At 41.4% G+C, this 15,327-nt stretch overlaps 1 protein-coding gene across 1 annotated transcript in view; it reads left to right on the top strand.

The window, feature by feature from the left end:
- Positions 1–11,449: 11,449 nt before the first annotated feature.
- LOC131955010 (uncharacterized) overlaps positions 11,450–15,327 on the top strand; it is a 49,001-nt gene continuing 45,123 nt past the window's right edge. The window contains exons 1-3 of the mRNA XM_059318888.1: positions 11,450–11,591; positions 11,808–12,037; positions 12,128–12,280. Of these exons, the coding sequence (XP_059174871.1) occupies positions 11,450–11,591; positions 11,808–12,037; positions 12,128–12,280 (525 nt within the window). The remainder of the gene's footprint in view (positions 11,592–11,807; positions 12,038–12,127; positions 12,281–15,327) is intronic.

Raw genomic sequence — 15,327 nt, 5'->3', positions numbered from 1 at the left:
CATTAAAGCTCTGAAGTCAAGTTACCATAAATCCGCAGAGCTCACTTTTAGCAACCGAACTAGATTTTTCTACGTCTTGAAGCAGTGGTTGACACACACAACATCAGGATCTTTGATCAACTTTTACTTCCACCGGACGCATCAAACCCACCCATCGTCATAAAATGTCAGAACCGCCCCCACCCCCACTTTAAATGAGGTCCTACATCAGCCTACCATTCCTTAAAATTATTTTTTAAACAAAATTTATTTTCTAAAATATTCACTGAGCAAGGTCAACATTAGGTTTATTGATCCATTTTCATCACAGTCCCCTAAAGTTGAAAAGGTCCTAAAAATGCATAATAAATGCAAAAATTATGTTTAAAAATTATCTTTTTGTAATGCAATAGTGTGACGTTACACTGTACGTCCATCTCCCCACCCCACCCCTGATAGTTTGATATTCACGACCCCCCCCCCACCCACACACATACTTATGTAACCATTTTAACTTGCCATTAAGTTATACAATTATATCCCAATTTTGATATAAGCAATCAGGGGTGTATTCAGTAGCGTAGCGAGGGGGGGGGGGGGCGGGGGGGGACATATGTCCCCGGGCGCCGACCTTAGGGGGGGCGCCAAATTGAAAGTTTGAGGGGGTGCAAATGAAAAGTTCGAGGGGGGGGGTGCAAATCGAAAGTTTGAGGGGGGTGCAAATGAAAAGTTCGAGGGGGGGGGGGGTGCAAATCGAAAATTTTCTCTCGAGGGGGCGCCAAATTTGAAGTATGTCCCCGGCGCCGGGAAGGGTCGCTACGCCTCTGGGTGTATTGGACGGAGTGGCCTAGCGGTAGACAGCTAAACAGCAGACCCGAAAGAGTTCGAACCCGGGTTCAAGTCAGTAGACCGTCCCCGAGTCCACCCTTCTGAAACATATGAACTCTGCTTCATCTGCCCCATGTATCTTGGGCACGAACGAGGAAAGATGATTCGGGTGTATGGCTAAATAGGTTGGTTTTTTTTAAATTAAAAAAAAAAAAAAACAGTTATATTTTTGAAATTATATAAAAGTAGAATAATTTTTTTGAAAACTTAAGAACCCTGAAAATACAAGAGCATTCACACTTAATGCACAACTTTTATGGGACCTTAAGGTACAAGTCAAAGTTCAATAGAACTAATTTTGTACTGGTAGCGATACTATACAACACTATGTCAAAAGCTTAGCACGATCAAATAGTTACTACATCAAGATCGTTCAGTTTGTTTACATTTTGTATGGAAGATTGCCGCATTACATCGTAACACACTCTGATCCTTTAAAAACTCGAACTGAAACACGAAACGAAACAAATGCTGTTTTTCATTAACTGGATTAAGCTGTTCAAAATACGACGCAGACAGACGTTAAATTGAAACGTTAAATAATAAAATAGGGGGAAAAAGTAATCGATAAAACTAGGTACTGCTAAATTGTAAAACGGAAGTTTACAATGTGCCTGACATTTTGTTTTGAAAAACACTTTAGGCATGTAATTTAATTTCACAAAAACCTTTTTTCTTCTTTTAAAGTTGATGTTTTCATTAAAAACAGATGAATTCTAAAGGGGATATTTCAATGTACAAATATTTAGTGAAACATTTTTTAAAAAAATGTGTTGTTTTGTTACAAACGCTAGAGTTAAGTGTTAACAGACGTAATAAGATTTATTAAAGAACATCTTGTGTTTAGGTATTTTAGGTCAGGAAGGGATGCGATTTAATGTTATGTATAAGCAGAGTTTCTTCCAGGCATCTCTAATTGCCCCCCCCCCTCCAAAAACGTCTACCCCCCCACCCCCCCCCCCCCCCCCGAACGAAATAGAATTTATATAGAAAATATACTTTTACCAGTGTCCGCCCCCCCCCTCCCAAATGTCGAGTGCCCCTACCCCTCCGGAGAAAAAAGTCTGGAAGACACCGTGTAAAGGTGCCATTGTGCATTGAAACTAACAGGTTATGTTGTAGTCAAGGGTATGTGTGCGGGCGGGTGTGTGTGTGCGTGCGTGCGTGTGTAGTCGAGGGGAAATGTAATGTTTTATGACTTGAGGGATTTTCACGACCTTCCAACATTCTTACACTAACGATGGGCGTAACATACCCACACACAGAGGCGTAGCGACCCTTCCCGGCGCCCGGGGACAAAATTTTCGATGTGCACCCCCTTAACCTTTCAATTTTTTTTCCAACCCATTTTGGCGCCCCCTAAGGTCGGCGCCTGGGGACAAATGTCCCCCCCCGTCCCCACCCCCCCCCCTCGCTACGCTACTGCCCACACACACTCACACACACACGCAACAGCAATAATATTATTGACCTTGACCTCGGTTTCGGTTGGTCACCCGCTGATCAAATATTCTGATTTAGTGTTTCGTTTCGTTATAAATATCAGCCGAGTTTTTTATTTCTTTTTTTTTATATTTGCAATAACACGAGCAACACGGAACAGATAGGCTGACAGGCAGATATCTGGGATATGGCGGGGTGTTGATGTACAACATCCATGTTAAGGTGTTGGTGTACAACATCCATGTTAAGGTGTTGGTGTACAACATCCATGTTAAGGTGTTGGTGTACAACATCCATGTTAAGGTGTTGATGTACAACATCCATGTTAAGGTGTTGGTGTACAACATCCATTGTTTGCTGTACTGCTGCTGCAGAAAGGTGCTGCTCACACATGTTGGAGATTTGTATTCATAACAAAAACGTATATATATATATATATATATATATATATATATATATATATATATATATATATATAAGCTGTATATACATCATCATGTAAATATATATCTATATATATATATATATATATATATATATATATATATAGGCCTATATATATATATATATATATATATATATATATATATATATATATATATATATATATATATATATATATATATATATATATATATATATATATATATATACATACATATACGTTTAATTTTATTGTAAATATTTTTTATTAGTCCCTTTTACATTTTAAAAAACGTATACACAATTAGCAGCCAATTTCAGCTAAACATGATGTTAAATCGCTTGTAATTTTGCATAACTTATTTATAAAGAATTTTGAAAAAACAAACATATTAGATAGATAAGATATTTGCTAGGTAAAGTTTACAGCTTAATATACTGAACAAAGTCTTACACTTATAAAGAGATTAAACAAAAATTGAGAATACACGTTCAAGTAGATACATGCACACTTTCACGTATAAATAGAAACACCGGTATTCGTATACACGAAAAGAAACGGAACAACCTATGTATACCTAAGTAGTCCTTTTCAATAAATTCATTCATTTTTTTTTCTTTTTTCTTGTATAGAAAAAAAAAACGGTAAACACCATAGCGTAGCGATTTGTTTGTCTGATTGTTTGACTCGCCGCGCATAAAAACACTTCGATCTTTTTGAACGATAGCAATCGATCGTGTTCAATTCGATTTTTTATTCCTTTCACGTTGATTAAAGTCAAACTTCTAAACTTGGGTGAATAATGTCGCCAGCATGGTAGGTAAAAAACGACACAGCAACATTGTGGTCGAGTTGGAGTTTGATACATTTTTTCAATCGAGGCTAATTTTATTTTTTTATTGGTGCACGTGGCGTTGAGGGTAGTGGTTGTTGAGTTGGGAGGATTTAATGGTAGTAGTTTGTAGTAGGTTTAATGGTTGTTGTCTGGGTTAGATTTAGTGGTAGCTGTTTACGGCAAATGTGGTCTGGTTTACTAATGGGGTAGTAAAAAATGGTGTTATTGGGGTTAGGTTAGTAAAGTATTTGAAAGCCGGTTGGGAAATGGACGTTTTGTTCAGTTGGTGGTTGGTCGTTTAAATTAGATTGGTTTGTTTGGCCGTCTATGTGAAAGTGGCTGGGTTGGCCGTCTAAGTAAGATTGTTAACCGTCCAAAAAGATTGTTTAGGTTGGCCGTCCAAGTTAGATTATTTGGGCTGGCCGCAGAGGCGTAGCGACCCTTCCCGGCGCCCGGGGACAAACTTTCCATTTGCATCCCCTCTCGAACTTTTGATTTGCACCCCCCCCCCCTCAAACGTTCGATTTCCACCCCCCCCCCCCCTCTCGAACTTTTGATTTGCACACCCCCCCCCTCAAACTTTCGATTTCCACCCCCCCCCCCTCTCGAACTTTTCATTTGCACCCCCCCCTCAAACTTTCAATTTGTTTTTCCAACCCATTTTGGCGCCCCCCTTAAGGTCGACGCCCGGGGACATATGTCCCCCCGCCCTCCCCCCCTCGCTACGCCTCTGGTTGGCCGTCAAAGTAAGATTGTTTGGTGGGCTGTCTTATTAAGATTGTTTGATTTTGCCGTCTAATTGAGACTGGTTGGTTTGGCCGTCTAAGTAAGACTGGTTGGTTTGGCCGTCTAAGTAAGACTGGTTGGTTTGGCCGTCTAAGTAAGACTGCCGGCTTTGGCCGTCTAGGTAAGACTGTTTGGTTTGGCCGTCTAAGTAAGACTGGTTGGTTTGGCCGTCTAGATGAGACTGGTTGGTTTGGCCGTCTATGTGAGGCCGGTTGGTTTGGCCGTCTAGATGAGGCCGGTTGGTTTGGCCGTCTAGGTGAGATTTTTCTGGGTTAAATAAAAAATTTAAATATTGAGAACGTAGTAGATTCTGGAATCAAAATGGCGGTAACGTATGTAACCTCCCTTTGAGATAAACTTGGATGCTTTTCTATTATCCAACACTCACTAAATAACGACGTAATGATAAGTTAACTCCCCTGAAACTATCTTAAAAACACTGAATACCGACTAGTGGTTCATAACTTTTTGGAGGTACCGAACCCCAGCAGTTTCATATCCGTATTCACCGAACCCTTCTTAATAGTTCTATCGTCCGCACTGACAAAATCCGATCGTGAATCTTATGAGTCGGGTGTGTGTCTTGACCTCCACCGAACCCCTGAGACTGACTCACCGAACCCCTGGGTTCGATCGAACCCAGGTTAAGACCCACTGTATATAGAATAACTACAAGTGCTAAAAATATTCTTACGTATAGCTTTAACCCGAAAAGCCCAGAAAGAGCTGTTGTGTCTAAGACACAAGACGGGTTTATTTCGACATTTTTTTTTTAAATCCGATATTATTATCCGGGTATTATTGAAACACAACACATATCTTGAAAATTGAAAATTCAATTAAAAGCATTATTATGTTTCAATCGACGAGTTCAAATTTCACACGAGTGCCTTCCCCACCCTTCAGATTTTTAATGCCTCCCCCCCACTCCATACATTCCCCCCCCCCCTCCCCAGTGCACTGATCAGACTCAACAAGCGGCAAGACTGCCGTGCGTTCCGCGTCATCCCCCATAATCACAAAGCCTATAGGAAATCGATAACCCCCCCCCCCCTCTGCCCTCCCTCCAGCCTATTGGACCCCATGTCATAACAAATTCTAAGGGTTTAGCAATAGTCATGTTTTATTTTCAAGGAAGAAAGGAAAAGGTCTTACATAGGGCGTCATAGGTATAGACCAAATTTATTTTCAAGGGAGAAACGAAAAGGTCTTACACAGGGCGCCATCAGTATGGACCCTTTTTTTTTTTTTTACAAATAGAAAAATGTCTTACATAGGGCGCCATGAGTATAGACCAAAAAAAAATTTTTTTTATAAAAAGAAAAATGTCTTACTACAGTCTTACATAGGGTGCCATCAGTATAGACCAAATTTATTTTCAAGGGAGAAACGAAAAGGTCTTACATGAGGCGCCATTAGTATAGCCAAGCAAAACTGTTATAATAGATTGAACATAGTAGCGAAATGTAAGTCTGTTTCCAATATAAAAATTAGATTTTCTCTTATTTCACTCTGCATAATTTTCAGTTTAGTCAATACATTTTTAAAAAGTCATGAATGATGTTATTATTATTATTCTAATTTTACAGATTTTCCAGCATTTTCTTCAGTTATAACGCAAGGGAACGGTGTGGTTGAGCGAGAGAGCGTGTGATCACAAAATCCAAAGGTACCGAGTTCGAAACCCCAGGCAAATGAAGCTCGTTGGCTGTGGACAGCCACTCATCTAGGAGAGAAAACTCCAAAATCAAACAACTGCTGCACTGTAGTTTACTCTTTAGTGGACATATGCGATGGAATAAAATCCAGGTAGAAAAGCAGACTGAATTGGGAGTCAATGGCCTATATGGCGTATAACAGGTTGACATGCGGTATTAAATTATGTTGGAGGATATTTCATTCAATATTACAATTACGAACGAAGAAACATGGTTAACCTTACCACAATTCAACGTATCTTACTTTATCCGTAACCAAATTTAGCATACCTTAAAGTTAAGTAAACCCACAATATTACAGGCAAGTACACATACAATATCAAAGGCAAATACAAAGTCATGTAGTCCCACAATATTAAAGTCAAGTCAGCCCACAATATTAAAGTCAAGTCAGCCCACATTGCTATATGTCGTTATTCAAAGGGACGATTCTTTACCATAACTAACTCAACACTAACTCTAACCCAACACTAACCTTAATCACAACCTAGGCACTAAACCCCTAATCCCTCTAACCCGAGCCATAACCTCAAAACGAAAAATAATAATCATTAAAAAAGTTTTTAAAAACCCACGTTTTCTGATTGAACTAAAAAGTAGAAAATAAATGCTATAGGCCCTACATCACAATAATGCAAGCGATCACTCTACTATAAGCGAGCAAAAACGTGGGGCGCCGAAGTAAAAGTTATATTACTATTGATTAGATAATACTATTGACTTTTATTAGGGAGCTTGTAGAGAGTCAACAGTATTAGAAACTGTAAGAAAATCACGGCGCCCCACGTTTTTGCTCGCTTATAGTAGAGTGATCGCTTGCATTATTGTGATGTAGGGCCTATAGCATTTATTTTCTACTTTTTAGTTCAATCAGAAAACGTGGGTTTTTAAAAACTTTTTTAATGATTATTATTTTCTACTTTTTAGTCTTTGTCTGTTTGTTTGCATTAAAATCTTGCTATCGATTTTATCTTTTCACTTTTTTTTGGGTAAACGAAGACAACTCGTAAAAAGACAACTCGTAAAAAGACAACTCGTAAAAAGACAACTCGTAAAAAACACGTTGTTTGAATACGTTACTGACTAGAACACATAGATTTGAACCCGTGTCGAGTGGGATAGCAATCGTGTGCCCAACCACTCGACCATATCGTCTCCCCCAAACTGGCCTACCTCCTGTAAGTTTAAACTCGGTTCAAGCTAAATTCTCTGCCCCTAAGCCTGTGGCGACATGTGATCGTTCGCTTCACTGCGCGCGAGGTACGCGTCGCTGGTTTTTTTTGTAATGGCTAGCAGAGGAGAATTATATATATAGATTATATAGCGGTCTAAAATGCTCAATAAAATGTTTCCATTGATCAATTTAGTAATAATAACAATTGAATATTCAATGGTCATCCAAAAGAAAGCTTCCCTGAAAATTTCAGCGCGCTAGCTAACTGGGAAGTGCCAGAAATTTCGATCGCAAGATTGGATTGGAAAGACAAACAAATAAATAAATAAACAAACACACAGAGAAAGCAAGTTAAAGAAAACGTGGGAAAAACCCTAACCCTGATCCTCAAACTATCCCTGACCCTGTAATCGATACCGGTATACAAAAAAACCCCAACTCGATACGATATTGCCTTACAGACGCTTTAACTCGCGCCATTACAGTTAATGATCGAATAATGCAGTAATCAGTGGACCGAATATACTTCAGTTCGATCAACTGTAATTACTGAACCGTGAATTCTTCAACCACTTAACGATAGAAAAAACATTGGAATGAAATTTTTTTTTAAATAAAAAGGCGAAACTACATTCGAATCATTTATAACTGAACGATCGCATTTTTTTATAACATGCATTGGCCAGGAAAACATACCAGCATATATTTTTTTCCATGTACCAAACTTAATAGTTAATTAATCTCTCTGCATTAATAGTTCTATATTTTGTATTGATGTACCAAACTAAGGTTATCAACGGTTTTCATAGGGTTTTTTTTTTTTGTATTCACAAAAATAATCAACACACATTCGGTTTTTATACAGCGGGGGAAGGGGGGGGGGGGGTGGGGTTTAGGGTGATATTTTCTAGCTTAGAATTTTCAATCATAACTAAAGTTTAGCCTCCTCCTCCCCCCCCCCCCCCCCTCCGCCAATAAACAACTAACCCATCCAAAAACAATTAGTTCTCATGTGGAATTCGGCGTTTGTGGAAACATAGTGTTCAAGATCTGTCAAGTTCTGTAGTAAGACGGGATTTCTAAGGGTATTAAATGGGTTGGACTCGAAAGTTTTTAAACGGGTTGGAAACGAAAGATTTCTAAAGGCATCAAGTTGGTTGTACTCTACATAGAACAAACAAATACGACTATAACTAGCGTGCAGTTATTATGAAAAGAGATGTGATCATACAAACTTGATTGCTCCATTTCGTTTCCATTTGATAAAAACTTGAAGTATGATTGGTTAATTATATTTTTGGTAACAAAACCATTCTTGAAAAAAAAACGTCGTTTTTTTCTCGTCGCCATATCAAAATAAAATTTACATGTAAACAAACTAGCCTTAAATATTTATTTTTTCACATAATGTTAAGAGCTTAGATCATACAAGGCTAACGGGAGCCTTCCGCACTATAAAGAGATATATCTAGCAGGGTGTGGGTTCTGAAGAACTTCTAATAATATACTGTATGAACACAATACTATGAAAAACAATTAAGCCAGCCCCCCCCCCCCCCCCCCACTCTCCCCTTTTTATATGACGACAAAGTTCGTTGTAAGCGGAAACAAGTCAGTTTTCGTCTTGTGTATTTCTTTAAGGAAACAATACGACTACAATCATATCTATTACACCTTACGACGTCACGCATCGTCAATCACCCCCCCCCCCCCCACACACACACAGACACCATTGTGAACAAACTGCCCCTCCCTCTCCCCCACCCCACAAGACATAACCTAGCATGTTTTCCTGGTGTAGTTCCGTGTACAAACTGCCCCCTCTCCCCCACCCCACAAGACACAACCTGGCATGTTTTCCTGGTGTAGTTCCGTGTAGACCCCGGCCATTAGGCATTCTCTGCTTGATTGTAATTAACATAATTAACAGTTTCCAGCCTGACACGTCTGTTAATTAGTGCAGTTAATGACTTGTGCATGGTGAAAAAAAAGGTGTGCAGGTGTTTTACGCTGGTAGAGAAGGGGGGGGGGGCTAAAATTAGAGCGCGCGCTAAAGTGGTGTGACGTCATAATCATTTAAATTTAATAGGATAGGTGAGGAGGGAGGGGAGGGAGCGGGGCATTTGTGACTTCACGATTAGAGAGTCCGCACGTGCACATGACGTCATGGATGCACAGGAATTTTGAGGGTTAAACGTTAGAATGGGGCACCCTTGCACTCTCCCCCCTCCCCCCCCCCCCACCCTCCAGACTGTCCAAACTTTACGGATATGATCAGCTAAGCCTAAGCCAGGTAGACCACAGCTCGCGGAGCTAAATGTTTCTCACCTCCGCGTTAATCTCCTTCTAAGCTGCATGCGTAGCTAGGGTCACACTGACCCGCGCGCATGGATTGACCTTGGATAAATAGTTTGGTTCGCTAAAAACGTCTTTGATACCCAGGATTAGGGGAGTTATTCTAGCCGGGGAGTATATCTGTTATTTTATGTTTTAGAAGGGCTTAAGCCTGTTATTGAGTGTTTTAGAAGGGCTTAAGCCTGTCATTGAATTAGAGGCGTAGCAACCTATTTCGGCGCCCGGGGCGAAAGATCCATTTTGCACCCCCCTCCCATATTTATATATTTATTTACGTTAGCGAAAAAGGACCCCATCCCCCTACGTATATATATATATATATATATATATATATATATATATATATATATATATATATATATATATATATATATTATATAAATTAATAACTGTCTGTACGTTTGTTCATATATTCGCGTCAAACGTGGCCGGTGGTCACTACCCCCGATCCTCCCCCTCCCCCATCCTCAACCCTCCCCCCCCCCCATCCTCCCCCCTCCCCCCATCCTCCCCCCTCCCCCTAGATATTTGCCTCTACATCTCCCTGTTGATATCGGGCCATCACTGTACTGCACGTCATCGTATCGACGTACCGGAAACAATGTGAAGACATCCATGACGTCAGTGCACCGAGGGCTGAAACTTGGACCGGATATGCACGGCTATTTGGACGGATCCCGGACAGCAGAAAACTTCCCGTACAACTTTTTTTGGTGTGTTTTTAATTAAGGAAATGAATAAATTAAGTGTGTGATTTAATAACGTACTGTAGTAGTTTGATTTGTCAAGCTCCATTGTGGTTACACTGGAATAATTATGGATCTAAAAGCTCTAGTTATCAGTGTAAATGTGTAAGCAAAAAAAAAATTAATTGGTTTGAAAATTATTTTTGTAAAAAATATATATCGGGCTATGTATTTTTCACTGTTTGTATTTTTTAATATCAAAGAATTAAATAGTATAGTAAATTTTAAAATTATTTTTGTAAAAAAAAATATTTAGGGGTCCTATGTGTTTTTCACATTTGTATTTTCTATATAGATCTATATCAAAGAAGTAAACTGTAGGCGTAAATTTTAAAACTATTTTCAAGAAAGTTGTATCAGGATGGATTGAAAAGCTAGAGTAAATGTGTAAGCAAAGAAATTTGGTTAGAAGATTATTTTTGTAAAAAAAAATATGTGAGTATTTTTTCACTTTTTGTATTTTTTTTTTTAACATCAAAGGAAAATTAGATCTAATAGTAAATTTTTAAATTTTTTTTTTTAAATGGGAGTGTGTACAAAAAAAATAATTAAAAATTGGCTCTATAAAATCAATAGCACACTTGGGAATGAAGATGTGGGGTGGGGGAGGGGAGGGGGAAATGAGTCAAAATCTAGCGCAAAGGGCGGGGAGGGGGGGCGGGGGAGACAGCGAGAAAATCAAAACATCGGTGGTGATACTCATCGGGGGCAATGGCGCACAGTCTCGTCTGCTCCATCTCTGACGTCATCAGCCCAGCGAGGGAAGCTGAAATAGGTCGGAGATCGCTTGGGTTGTGTTTGGAGGGGGTGGGGGGATAAGAGGGGGGGGGGGGGTCACGAGTTTTATGTACATCAGCTGATGAGAGGAAATGAAATGTAAAACAATGCGGGGTTGGGTGATTGGAGATGTGATTGGAGATGTGATTGGAGATGTGATTGGAGATATGATTGGAGATGATGGGAGATGTGATTGAAGATGTGATTGGAGATGATGGGAGATGTGATTGGTGATGTGATTGGAGAGATTGGAGATGTGATTGGTGATGTGATTGGAGATGATGGAAGATGTGATTGGAGATGTGATTGGTGATGTGATTGGAGATGATGGGAGATATGATTGGTGATGTGATTGGAGATGTGATTGGAGATGTGATTGGAGATGTGATTGGAGATGTGATTGGAGATGTGATTGGAGATGTGATTGGAGATGTGATTGGAGATGTGATTGGAGATGATGGGAGATGTGATTGGAGATGATGGGAGATGTGATTGAAGATGTGATTGGTGATGTGATTGGAGATGTGATTGGAGATGATGGGAGATATGATTGGTGATGTGATTGGAGATGTGATTGGAGATGTGATTGGAGATGATGGGAGATGTGATTGGAGATGATGGGAGATGTGATTGAAGATGTGATTGGTGATGTGATTGGAGATGTGATTGGAGATGATGGGAGATATGATTGGTGATGTGATTGGAGATGTGATTGGAGATGTGATTGGAGATGTGATTGGAGATATGATTGGAGATGTGATTGGAGATGTGATTGGAGATGTGATTGGAGATGTGATTGGAGATGTGATTGGAGATGTGATTGGAGATGTGATTGGAGATGTGATTGGAGATGTGATTGGAGATGTGATTGGAGATGTGATTGGAGATGTGATTGGAGATGTGATTGGAGATGTGATTGGAGATATGATTGGAGATGATGGGAGATGTGATTGGAGATGATGGGAGATGTGATTGAAGATGTGATTGGTGATGTGATTGGAGATGATGGGAGATATGATTGGAGATGTGATTGGAGATGTGATTGGAGATGTGATTGGAGATGTGATTGGAGATGTGATTGGAGATGTGATTGGAGAGATTGGAGATGTGATTGGTGATGTGATTGGAGATGTGATTGGAGATGTGATTGGTGATGTGATTGGAGATGATGGGAGATGTGATTGGAGATGTGATTGGAGGTGTGATTGGAGATGTGATTGGAGATGTGATTGGTGATGTGATGAGAGATGTGATTGGTTCGTCACTGGCGGTCAAGTGCAGGGCGGGTAAATAAATCAAAGACTGTGATAAGTCGTCTGGGTAGCTGGGGGGGGGGGGGGGGAGAAGGCTGGGTAAAGTGATGGGGGGAGTAGGTGTGTGTAAGGGGGGGGGGGGGGGTGATGGGATAACTGGTAAGGCGAAATGTGAAGTGTAGCTGGTTTGTATGGTGAAGGGTAAGGTGGTGCGGGGCGGGGCGGGGAAGCTGGTGTGTGTGTGTGGGGGGGGGGGTAGCTGTTGTGTGTGGGGGTAGCAGTTGTGTGTGTGTGGGGTGTGTGGGGGGGTAGCTGTTGTGTGTGTGGGGGGGGGTAGCTGTTAGGGGAGGAGGTTGTAGTTGCTTAGCCGATGCGCTTGTGTGTTGTTGGTGGGGGGGGGGGGGGGGGAGAGAAGGAGGGAGTGGGTGATGAATGTTTCCCCGGCCAAGGTGAGCATTGTGGGTACGAGAGCAAATGCTACCTGTAGCTGGTGAATGCTACCTGTAGCTGGTGATTGCTACCTGGTTGTGTCGATTTCTACATGTACTGAGTGAGAGGTGTTTTGTTTTGATGAATGGCTACCTAAATGCTACTGGGGAACGTTTAGTGTTCTTGTCATGTATGTGATGCTGTATGACTGCTACCACGCTGCCCTTGTGATATGTGACGTAATTGCTATAATTTCTACCCTAATGGTGTGTTGATGTAAAACTGCTACAAGCTACACCATGGCTACCCAAATTGTGTGATGATGTAAAACTGCTACAACCTAGACCATGGCTACCCTAATGGTGTGATGATGTAAAACTGCTACAAGCTACACCATGACCACCCAAATTGTGTGATGATGTAAAAACTGGCTACCCAAACGAAACAATGTCTGCACCCTGTATAAGTATAAAATTAGTTACTCTAGTTACTGCAGAGTAAAACAGTTCAATGCTTTCATATTCATATAGTAGGTAGCCTTAGACAACCTACCACTGGACCATCTACCGGCAAGCCTTAAGCTAGGTAGCCTCGGACCATGTAGGCACAGACCAGGTAGCCTATGAAAAACGACTACAAACGCCAACACACATTCATGTATTTTTAAATTAAAATTGTGTAATGTGTATGTCATGGCAGGAGTGTGTGTGAGTGTGGGGAGAGTGTGGGTGGGGGTGAACAAAAGCGTGGCTAGAGGTAATCGATGAGCCAGAGCTAGAAATCACAAAACGATCACGAGAAATCGATACTTTTTTTCCTAGCGATTACTTTCCGGCGAGCTGCGACATTCTGTGGACAATGGGCAGGACGCACGCAGGTATCGATACTGACAGAGATGACTTTGTCCATGGACCAAGTCAGCTGAGAAAGTGAATGCGAACAGAGATGACTGTGTATAGAGAAAATTGGCATTCGACTTTGTCAATGCACAAAGTCAACAAGTATAACGAATATATACATAGATGACTTTGTCAAGTCAGCAGGTCTAGTGAATATTGACAGAGATGACTTTATGAACGGAACAAGTAAACTGATTGAGTGAATTCTCCCTGAGATGACTTTGTCAGTGGGCCAAGTCAACTGCCGAGGGAATATTTAAAGATGACTTTTGATCCAGTCAACTGGTATAGTGAAAACTGGCAAACGTTTGTGTCAAGGGGTCAAGAAGACAGTATACACACACACACACACACACACACACACACAAGATGACCACTGGGGAGTGAACATAGAATTGACAACAGAACAGCCCATCAAATAGACACCATAGAACAGAAGCCCCAAGAACATACACCATCGAACTGAAGCCAACTTGACAGACAGCATAGAACAGAAGCCCATTAGAATAGACACCATAGAACAGAAGCCCACTAGATAGACACCATCGAACAGAAGCCCACTAGATAGACACCATCGAACAGAAGCCCACTAGATAGACACCATCGAACAGAAGCCCACTAGATAGACACCATCGAACTGAAGCCAACTTGACAGACAGCATAGAACAGAAGCCCATTAGAATAGACACCATCGAACAGAAGCCCACTAGATAGACACCATCGAACAGAAGCCCACTAGATAGACACCATCGAACAGAAGCCCACTACACAGACACCATCGAACAGAAGCCCACTACACAGACACCATCGAACACAAGCCCCCTTAGAACAGACACCAAACACCTGATGACGTATGACGTGTGTACACGATAGATTGACAGCTGCCTGACGCCGTACACAGATGTGTACGTTTGTTGTTTACGCGCGGCTTGTGGCCGGGTCAGGAGTCGCACGCGGTCTGTTGTGTAAACAATGCTAATGTCAAGGTCAATAGGTCACTCGGCGGCACGTGTTCCTGCTGACCTTTGGCAGCGGTAATTCCAGTGGCGTAGGCAGGGGGGGGTTAGGGGGGGTCATAACCCCCCCCATAGACCCCTCGGTATATATAAAAAGTATGAGGGGGGGGTGCAAATCGAAAGTTTGAGGGGGGGGGGGGGGTGCAAATCGAAAGTTTGAGGGGGGGGTGCAAATCGAAAGTTTGAGGGGGGGGGGGGGTGCAAATCGAAAGTTTGTCCCCGGGTAAAAATTGGAACCCCCCCCCCTTGAGACGATCCTGGCTACGCCACTGGGTAATTCTGTTATGTTTTCGTCGTTTATTGACGCATGACGCCGCCTGGCAATGTTTTACTGACTCGGGACGTCGTCGCACATTGTATGTGGGACGCATGACGTCATATCACATACTTTTAGTGACGCATGACGCCATGTCACTTTGTTTTAGCAATGCATGACTCCATATCAGATTGTTTGTGTCTGTTCCAAATCAGCCCCGCCCCTAATGCAAAAAGTGCACGGTCGAAAGGTTAAGCCCCGCCCCTAATGCAAAAAGTGCACTGGCGAAAGCTTAAGCCCCGCCCCTAATGCAAAAAGTACACTGGCGAAAGGTTAAGCCCCGCCCCTA

Source organism: Physella acuta, unplaced genomic scaffold (genome assembly GCF_028476545.2).
Source record: "Physella acuta isolate Inbredline_101_S28 unplaced genomic scaffold, ASM2847654v3 ptg001046l, whole genome shotgun sequence".
In the NCBI taxonomy this organism is placed as follows: domain Eukaryota; kingdom Metazoa; phylum Mollusca; class Gastropoda; family Physidae; genus Physella; species Physella acuta.
The sequence above is the reverse complement of the archived record's forward strand: the minus strand, read 5'-3'. Positions and strand labels throughout refer to the sequence as shown.